Source organism: Durio zibethinus, chromosome 5 (genome assembly GCF_047325235.1).
Source record: "Durio zibethinus cultivar Kanyao isolate XHJ-2024 chromosome 5, ASM4732523v1, whole genome shotgun sequence".
In the NCBI taxonomy this organism is placed as follows: Eukaryota; Viridiplantae; Streptophyta; class Magnoliopsida; order Malvales; family Malvaceae; genus Durio; species Durio zibethinus.
In genome coordinates, this window is record NC_143166.1 from 8,529,406 (window position 1) to 8,539,985 (window position 10,580).

Genomic DNA, 10,580 nt, shown 5'->3' on the forward strand with positions numbered 1-10,580 from the left:
TTGGTGATCACAACCTTGATTATTTTGTATGTGGAAGTTGTAAAAAAAAACCCTTAGAATGCTCTTTCCATGCTTATGAAGTGGTAAACACTGTATATGTCGGAGAAGGCTTGGTTATACCATTCTTCACTTATCAAATTATCAAAGACGACAGGAAAATTTGTTGACTCGAGTAATTAGGCATAACAGTATACTAGCAGTATTATATTGGAAAAATTGTATGAAATGACGAATATAGATCTTAAGCATCCTGTGAGCATTTTTTTTTTCTTGCACTATTAGAATTCTCCTATAAATTGGAAGGGTAAAATATGGAGGGCCATGTCAAAAACCTCCCTTCATTTCAATCAGTGTTTTTGTAACATAAATCAACTGAACGAAAGGAGCCCCCAATATGAACACTGCCGCCGATGGACGAAACTTTAGAATTGAGGTCATGGTTGATCTCCACCCTAGCTTCTAGAGGTAGGGAGGGAACTGGAAAAACTTCCTCCAATAGCAAAGCCCACGCGTTATCCAACAGAAATACTAGAATGCACGTTGTCTTGGGTCCCATCCCATCTCCTCAAAGGATCTACTCTCCCACATGATCATCCTATCAACATACGGCCCTTGAGCGCGTGGGAATTGACTTTGTTTCCCCTAATTCTCCCTTGTAATAAACAATGGCATGCTCGTGGAAGTTTCAATCGTCGACCCAAAATTTAGACTTCCCCAATGTTGTTATTTCCCCTTCAATTCATCTTCTTCCTTCCCTGCAGCTTCCATAATCTTGCTAACTAAGAAACTGAATAATTCCAACTAGTTTAATCCTTACAAGAAATATCAGACAAATCAACCTTTACTCATCCATTATTATACAAATAGAATCTAGAATCGCCACCCTTTCTAAGAAAAAAAACACCATGTACACAAGAATATTTGTTCACTTATAAAAAGCCCGTTTTCCCGTTAAACTATTTTTCTATAGCCACTTAAGGTGCATGGAGCTTTTTACAAAAACCAAGGCCGTTAAACTCAGAAGCCACCAAGAGAAATACCTTGTTGCCGACGATGATCAGGAAACTGTCCATCAAAGCCGAAACAGCTCAGGAAAAAGAGCTAGATGGCTCGTCGAGCTTGTCCAAGATAAACCATACGTTATCCGCCTCAAGAGCTGTCATGGAAAGTACCTCACATCCACTGATACCCCCTTTCTTTTAGGGATGACGGGTAACAAGGTGCTGCAAACGGTGCCAGATAAGATGGACTGGAAACTCCAGTGGGAGCCTATAAGAGACGGGTTCCAAATCAAGTTGAAGTCCTGGTGCGGTAAATTTTTGCGGGCGAACGGGGGGACACCGCCATGGAGGAACTCCATCACTCACGATGAACCTTATACTGGAGCTACGCAGAAATGGATATTATGGGATGTGGAGGTGGTGCAGGCGCCAGAGTCTGAGCCGCTCTTGGAGTATTTGTCGTCAGTTTCGAGCTTTTCTTCGGTGTCCGATGAAGTTTTGGAGGCTTTGAGCGACGATATTTTAGGGTCAGGTCGTCAGTCGCCGATTTCAGTGGCGTCATCATTGAAGTCTCCGCGGTTTTCAATGGTTTCCAAGTCAGCCAAACAGGTACTGTGGTTTAACTTTTTTTCTTAAGTAACTTGTTAATTTAAGTTTTCTTACTAATCTTAATTACAAAATCAAGTTAAAATGAAATGGAAGTTGATTATAATTTGGTAATCTAATCACGCTTTAACTTGTTAGGTTCAATTATTGATCGTGTCAATGAGAAAAGACAGACATGAATTGTTGTCATAGAAAGCTATGCCTATTCCATATTACTTTTGAGTTTGACAATTAATCTATGCATATAGGATCTATATAAATATAAATATAAATATATATATATATATATCACAAACGAAGCCTAATTAAATTACTTTCAATCCGCATAATTAAGTCCGGTTTGAGGAAATTAATGATATACTTCTATCCAAATAAGTATTTGTCCTTATTACTAACGAGTAATGACTACTAGTTTAATCTTTACTAGGAATGAGTAGCATCTATATTTGAACTGGTGAGAGCCATATCTGAGTCCACCAGTATTTATGCATTAAACATGAGTTAGAAATTTAGAATAAGATCAATGAAATACTGAAGAGAGAGAGAGGATGTTAAACTCCACTTCACCAACTCTTCCGCACTAACTTAAAAACATGCACCACTAAACAGAGTCCACTAACAAAAGCACCAAAAAAAAAAAAAAAACCCTCGATGTCAATCTTGCTAACTTATTGTGGTTTATAGTATCGTGATTCGTGAAATCATAAAAAGACAGCAGTTTAAAAGGCAATCGTGAACCCGTTTCTCTATTGTTTTTAGGTAGAATAAGTAAATTAAAACATTGATTTTTGATTTAGCAACAAAGAAAGAAAAAATTTGTATATTCAATTGTTCTGATTCTCCACCTCATTCGCTTATAATTTAAAAGCCCCCCTGGGAAGTATATCCTTAAACTGCTAGCCTGTAAGCCTTTCCAAAATGGGGGTCTTGCCTTTTGTACATTGCTTTGAGTCTAATGTCCAATGAATTATTCCTTGAATCAGCATATCAAATATTGATCAAGCGGCTTTGCCTCTGTTGTTTTCCTCTACGAGAGAGAACTCTTAAGCCAGTCTTTTCACGACTTAGCCCTTTGAATCCGGCCAAACTTGTGGAGCCACTCAATCCAATCAACTTGATAATATAATATAGAACTTGTAATTTAAAGTTAAACCACCCTGAGGGACTAAGGAGCAACAGCCAGCTCAGCTCAGTTTGTCAGTTCAGTTTCACGGTTTCATTGTTCTTACAAAACAAATAGTCAACTCAAGATTTTGGTTGAACACTGAAACATTGACTACTTCAACACCGTAACAAGTTAAAAAATTAACTTACGTATGAAGAACAACAACACAAGTAAAAGTGAGCTTGTCCGAGGAGGAGGATATACCTCCTGTTTCTCTTGATCCAAAATCGCCAACATAGACCCACGTGCGCAATGCACAGCTCAGACGAAACTTCGGCCAAAAAATGAAGGAAATTTGCCATGTAATTGCCGCGTGTCCATGTTTCTTTCTACAAAGGCTGGCGCTGACTGGCACCTCTCCGTTGCCATGGATCCAGCTTAGCACACCCACTTTCCTGGTATTTCATTATTAAAAAAGAAAATATCCCCAATTTAAAAGATTTCTCCTTCATACGAAAAACAAGAAAAAAAAAGTTGGATAAGAAGAAAAGGGTCTGGTCTTTGTTTGTTCACTTCCTCTTCCTTCTTCCATTTTTCAACAGATAAATTCTAACAAATATCGGACGGGAATGGATTTGTTCCTAAACGCCAAAGCGGTGCGTCTACGGAGCCATCACGACAAGTATCTCCTCGCCGAGGAAGATGAAGAATCCGTTACTCAAGACCGAAACGGATCCTCCAAAAACGCCCGATGGACCGTCGAGTTCGTGCCCGGATCACAAAACATCATCCGCCTAAAAAGCTCTTACAACAGGTATCTTACCGCCTCGAACCAACCTTTTTTGCTTGGAATGACCGGTCGAAAGGTGACTCAGACACTGCCTAGGAGGCTCGACTCATCGGTCGAGTGGGAACCCATTAGAGAAGGGTCTCAGGTCAAGCTCAAGACTCGGTACGGTAACTTTTTGAGAGCAAATGGAGGGTTACCGCCTTGGAGGAACTCGGTGACGCACGATATTCCTCATAGGACTGCTACTCAAGATTGGGTGTTGTGGGACGTGGATATTATGGAGATTCAAGAGAAGTCTCCAGGGAGTGGTCATCGGCCTTCATTTCCTCCTGCTATTCCTCACGCAGATTCATTGGACTTTGAATCTGCTTCACCTTCTTCAGTTTCAGATAAATCTGGACACTTTTCAAGACAAGAGGTTTGAAGATCTAAACTTGTCTTTAAATTTTTTTCATTTTTGTTTTCAATCTTTAATTGCGGTACTTGATTCTCATTCGTGACACATTTCGTTTAGCTTGTAATATAGTATCAGAGTTAGAGCAAGGCAAAAGATATTTCTTGAAATCTTTTGAATAATTTAACTTTTGGATTAATTGGGTGTTTTTAATTATTTGATTTGTAGCCAAGTGATTCTTATTTTAAGTATTTTGTTTATTTGTAGTCAAGTGATTCTTATGTGGGTTCACCACCAAAATCCGAAGGTAGGACAATATACTTCCATGTAGCAGATGATAGTGGGGAAGTTGATGATGAGGCAGTGGAGGGGTACTCTTTTAGCTTTAAGGGTAATGGTGTAGATGAACTGACTCACAAATTAAAGGAAGAGACAGGGCTTGAGGATGTTGTGGTGTGTACTCGCAGTCCTTTGAATGGAAAGCTTTTTCCTCTTCGCTTGCAGCTTCCTCCCAACAATGCTGATATGCATGTTGTTGTAGTTCCATCAGCATCAAAAGGTGAGACTTGTCTTTGAGTTGCTCAGATTTTTCTATCGACTCTTTGCAATGCATCTTATGCTTAATGCATATGCATATTCAATTCTCTCTTCCATTGGTCATAGAAGTTGAATTTTCTGATCGTAAAATTGAGAACTTAGTAAATTCTATTCTTTAAATAATATCAATGTATGTATATCCATTTTGCCGTTTCTTAAGTAGCTCTCTTGGAACATCTGTTGTTCATGTTTTGTTTGGTGATTGCAACTTGCAACAAACAAAAATTCTGATTGTTAACTTGTCAAGCATTTGCAAATGCAATTCTAGTGTGTAGGTCGAAATTCACCATTTTCTCAATCTTAACTCCAAATATGTGTACCGTTAAGAGTTGATGTATATACTTAGTCCAAAAAATTTCTAGCACACAGTGCAGCGCCTTTTCCTGCTTCTCATAAGCCCACATTTCTTATGTGATTTTTCATCTCATAGACCTTACACCATACCATTCAAGATCTAGTGTTGGACATTTTGCCTTTGCTGGTTCTACATTTTCTTGTAGAGGTTTAATTTCTGTGCCCAGGATTGTTGACTAATTTCCTTGGTATCTCGCAAAATTCTTAGTCATTTAAAATACATTGTTTCACACTTAACCATGCTAAATGGAGCTAACTGTGGGTATTTAAATGACTATATGGTGAGTTGTTGAGAAGAACGTTTAGTGGGAGCATTAGCCCGTATGATGGTGCATTAGGCTAGCAAATAGAATTATTAATGTCCTGCAAAAACTAAATTGAGTGGTTTCATCACCGTTATGATGGTGCATATTAGGCTAGTAACTAGAAAGTTAATGTACTTCTAAGACTAAATTGAGTGGATTCATCATTTGGTACATATTTGAGTACTGAAAATTATTGTAAGAAAGCCAATTATATAAACTTGACATTGTAATCCTAACTTTCAGTTGGAATTTCCTCAATTGGATATATTCCATGCTGCATGGGTCTTTGATGTAAACTGAATATTTCTTGAAGCTAGAAGATTCTTTTTAAGGAAAATACTGCTCAAACAAAGAATCTTGATATGCTGAAGATGTTTGGAGTGTGTTTTAGGAGGCTTGGTTTACGAAACATTATAGAACTAATGGTTTAGTCTGCCAAGCTAAGAAATTTTGCCTGATTTCTAGACAGTGAGATGCATCATTAAGAAAATGTATGCAATTATTTTGTAGGATAGAGAAGCATAATAGATCAGTTATAGTTCTTTTGGAAAGCAATTTTTACTCTTTCCTTAGTGGGAATGATAGAAAGTTACGAGAAAAGATAGAAAAATGAAAGAAAATTTATCAATATATTACTATTATTATTATTATTATTATTAATTGCTGTTTTGTTTTGCACTGCTCTATTTGATGTGAAAGAGAGGAAATATATTGATTGATACAAAGGAGTTGTTTTTCTTCTCTTTGCTAGGAGAAATAAAACGAAATGAGAAAAAAGAGCAGTGCTTAACTAATTTAATTTTCCATAGACTGTTTAGAAAGTAAAGATTGAGAAAATTTTTAAAAAGAACTACATTTTTGTGAATTTATAAAATGAGTCGCAATCCCCTCATTTTCTGTGTTCTTATCATTTAAACTTGGTTAGTTTTTTTGGGGCCAATGAAAGGCTGGCCATCTTTCTCTTTCTCCACCAGACTATTTCCATTTCCCCATTCTCTCCTCGCAGGCATAGCTGTCTAATTAATGATAAAATTGAGACATTTCTTTTGCACTAGATCATCAGCATAGCTCCGTTGGTTATTTTAACCCTGTACTATTTTATTTATTTTTAGCCTTTCCTTTCTGCTTCATTTGATATGGTTTCTCATAATCTGCATGACTTATCTTTTAATACCTTTTTTTTTTCTGTGTTTCAGTGGTAAGGGATTTTCCAAAACAAGGACTTAATTTGTGAGCTACATCAAGGGAACGCCATAGTTTTGTTCATGACATATATTCAAAATCACATGCTTTTGCACATTCTACTCAAGCTCTTCTTATACTAGTTAAAAGTATTCAGTGAGTCACCTACATCCCATTGTATTATTTCAGCGATAAGTTGGGTAAAGTCCAGTAGAGAATAACGTTCCTGCCATGGCAGAAGATAATTATGTCAAGCTGCTAACAAATATATCATTTGTAAAATGTTAAATTTCAACTTGCTTCCTTATGTGCTTCATTGATGTGTTTTTGAGGTAAAAGTTTCTGCCAAACTTACTTTAAAAAATCTAGATATAGATGATCTGATTGCTTGTTCTCTTCCAGCCTATTGCTGTTTTTATTTTTCACCCATGGCGTTTGTTGTAAATTGCTGCATGCTTATTGAATGGAATTATTGTGGTTGTTTTCAGCTCCTACTCTTTGAACTTACAGTATTTAGTAGCAAAATGTCCGTGCATTGTTTGGGTTAAAATTTTTTTGTTTTGTCATATCTAATTAGTATTTTATTACAAAATTCATCTAATTAAAAAAAAAAAGACGAAAGGTACTAATAAAAAAAAAGAAAAGAATGAGATGTGCATATTTGATTAGTCTTGTTTTTTAATGGAAGTTATCTAATTTAAAAAATAAAAAAGTGAAAAGATAATAAATAAAAAATAATTGAAAAGAAAAAATGTAAAGAAATAAACAAAAATGCTTATAAAAGATGCTATATGGATATTTTAATTAAGTTTAAACTATTCATTACTTAAATTAATGTATCAAATAATTATTTTATTAATATAATATATAAAACAAAATTGACAATAAAATATATAATTCTATGTATACTTTAAAATTGTTTGGGAGAAAATACTTTAAACTAGCTTCTGATGTCTTATTTCTTTAAAAAAAAAAAAAAGGTGACCTGTTTCAACTTTATGTTGATCTAAAAAAGTTTGCCCCCCTTTATCTCATCGCGATGGACTGTGCTTGTAGAATATAAATTGTTTTACACTATTTATTATAACATTAATCTAATTAAAAAATTAAAAAAAAATTAAATGGAGTTGTACTGTAGACACCTCAATTAATTTTTTTAATTAAATTAATTTGACAAAAATAAAAACAAAGAAAAATTAAAAAAATAAATTTATTAAATTAAAATATTAAATAACGATCATATTAATATAATACATATATATATATATATATATATTATATGTGAGGTACACTTAAGATCAAGTTAGTTATAATAAATTAAATCTTTTGTTATTAAATATATAAAAAATAAAAAAATAAAAAAGTTCAAAATAAAAAATAAACACGCAGCATAGTTTTAATATATAAAATGGTAAAAAAAGTATTAAAAAACTTATTGAATTTTTTTAAGAAAAGAGAAAATATAGATAAAATTTGATATCAAATTGCTTCCCCAAAAATAAAAGATACTTATGAAATATTTAAAAAAAAAGATGAAAAAATTAAGCATGATACCAAAGAAAAAAAATTTAAAAAAAGAGTTAAAATTAAAAAAGTGTGTTGCGTTGAAAAAGGATTATAATAAAAATTTAATGGGAAAAAATTAAAAAAAATTTGTCAAAATGAGTCCCACAAAAAAATAAGAGTCCCATATTTAAAAATAAAATTATAGAGAAAGATTTATTAAAAAAATTGTAGATATTACACGTGTTAGTCTTTAAAAAATGCAAGTAACACAATGTAGATATTTAATTTTATTTGGATAAATTCAAGTTTATTTGATTCAAACATTTTGATTTAGGCTAGTTAAAACATTTTAATTTGATTGACTCGTTTGGATTTATCTATGATTAATTGCTTTTGGATCATTCTGTATAGGTTAAAATCCAATCTAATTTTATTTAGGTTAAGGCCTAATTTAATTTGGATTAATTCAGAATTTAATTATTTGGACTTAAAAGCCTGAAAATCAATATGAATCCAAATTCTAATTTTAAGGCCTAAAATTAATTAAATAAATAAAATTGAATTAATAAAAATTATTAATAAGAAAAATTACAAAAAAAGAGGAAAAGGAAAAGATAGAAGCTTGGTTTGCCATGGTAGACAGTTTCCCCAATTGCATGCTCACTTTTAGTAACCAGTGTTTCCCTTACCAATTATCCTTGACCTTTAACACCAATTTGGCATGATCGATCTCCCAAAAGGCAGCAAGTTCTTCCATTCCAAGGGGAAAGACTCCAAAAAAATTAGTCTTGAAACCAAGTCCTAGGTTCGACTTTATTTTTTGTAAGGACTAAAAATTTCACAAATGAAAAGGGAGGTGAAGTCAATTTCGGAGAACCAAAAACACACAGAAGGTCAATTCATAAAAAATAAAATCAAAAACCAAAAAAATCTTGAAGCTACATTATCACCATACCTAAATCTCTATCATTGCCACCACCCTTTTTCTAGCTATGAACCCAATACCCTATTCATCCCTAAAGAGCTTACCATTAACCACTAATCTCATATCAAAACAGCCTACCAAAATTTATCCAAAGCATTTCCCAACTTCAAACACCCAAGAACCTTCGAGACCTTTTTACAAATCGTCATTACTATAATCTGGCCTTCCTCCTTTTAACAATTAAAACAACACCACAGTAATTTTTTCATATATTATAAAATAGTCAACCACTTAATACCCATAGCAATTATCATTCTAAATTTTTAAAACCCTTTAAAAGCCAGCAAAGCAAAAAAATAACAAACAACCATAATCATCATAAATGAGAAACCTAGTAAAAAAAAGTCAATCATCATAAAAAATGAGAAATCCAATCGGTATTTAGAAAAAACAAACAAGAAAAAAGGGAAGGAGTTTCGATTGAGATGAGTTTGGTTATGGGATAGAAGGAAAAAAAAAAGAGAATAACAAGAAAAAAAAAAAGAGAAAAAAGTGAAGAGAAAAATGAATGAAGTAAAGGAAAGAAAAAAAATCCTGTTTGGCTCGGTCAAGAGGTTTCGATGAAAAAATATAAAAAAATAAAAAAAGAAAGAAGAATAATAAAAGAAAAAAAATAAAAGAGAGGAAGTTGTTTCAGCATTGACAATGAAGAGGAAGAAAAAAAGAGGAAAAAAAAAGAAAAAAACTAAAAAAAAAGAAAAAAAATATGAGAAAAAAAACAAAAAAAGAAGCATTTAGGGTGTGGAAAGAAAGAAAAGAAATGTGGGAAAAAAAAGAAAAAAAAAAGAAGAAGAAATGAAAGAAAAAAAAAGAGAGTAAAAAAGTCAAAAGTATTTTAAAAAAAATAAAAAAAATGGGCAAACTGAATTGAGTCAAATTGACTTGACCCAACTCGCTACTTATTAATCATATCCAAATTAGTAGCTTGGCCTTATAACTTTTCCTCTTTCGATTTAGTGGATTATAGATTTTGGACTTAACCATTAAAACTTTTGTTAGGGGTATATTTCATTCCCTTTGGTTTATATTTTATTATATCTTTAATCATTTTTATGCTTGTAATGTTGTTTTAGGATTTCTAAAAAAATAATAATTACAATGACAAACAAAATGCAAATGCATTCTTGAAATTTAATTTGCTTATGAATGTATGATGAAATAAAATGATATTTGAATAAAAAATGAAGTGTAGAAAATTTGTGATTCTAAATGATTTTCAAAATGGGAACTTTAGAAATAAAATATAAGATAATGTTTTTAGGTGAAGAATAATTTTTAAAACCCTATATAGATTTTTGAGGGAATTCAATAATTATTTTCATAAAAAAATATTATCTTTATTTTTTTAAAAAAATATTATGAGAATTTTTTTAAATGAATCAATTTTTTTTTATTCCACTTAAATATTGAGAAGTTAAAAAGGCAAAAAAAACAAAAGTAAATGTTTTTTTACAAAAGGCAAAACATGCCATTGTTTTCATAAATAAAATCTATTTAGAAAAATATATAATTACATATATTATTTAATTTATGTTCTCATATATGCATTTCATGCATTAATAATAAATGTGAAATAGTAATGTAACAATTTTCAAAAAAAAATTTCTTTTGGGAAAAATAGAATAATATTTAAAAAAATAATTTGAAAATCTTGTTTAAATATTGAAGGAGATTTAAATCATATTTTATTAAGAAACATCATTTTCATTTTTATCATAAAATAATTATTAGAATTTTTAAAATGAAAGATTAGTT

At 32.1% G+C, this 10,580-nt stretch overlaps 1 protein-coding gene across 1 annotated transcript; it reads left to right on the plus strand.

The window, feature by feature from the left end:
• Nucleotides 1-610: 610 nt before the first annotated feature.
• On the plus strand, nucleotides 611-6,821 carry LOC111281823 (uncharacterized). Its single transcript, XM_022869531.2, has 4 exons — nucleotides 611-1,610; nucleotides 3,315-3,920; nucleotides 4,164-4,455; nucleotides 6,349-6,821. Exons 1-4 carry the CDS (start codon nucleotides 984-986, stop codon nucleotides 6,384-6,386), a joined length of 1,563 nt encoding a protein of 520 aa, XP_022725266.2. The 5' UTR covers nucleotides 611-983; the 3' UTR covers nucleotides 6,387-6,821.
• Nucleotides 6,822-10,580: the final 3,759 nt, after the last annotated feature.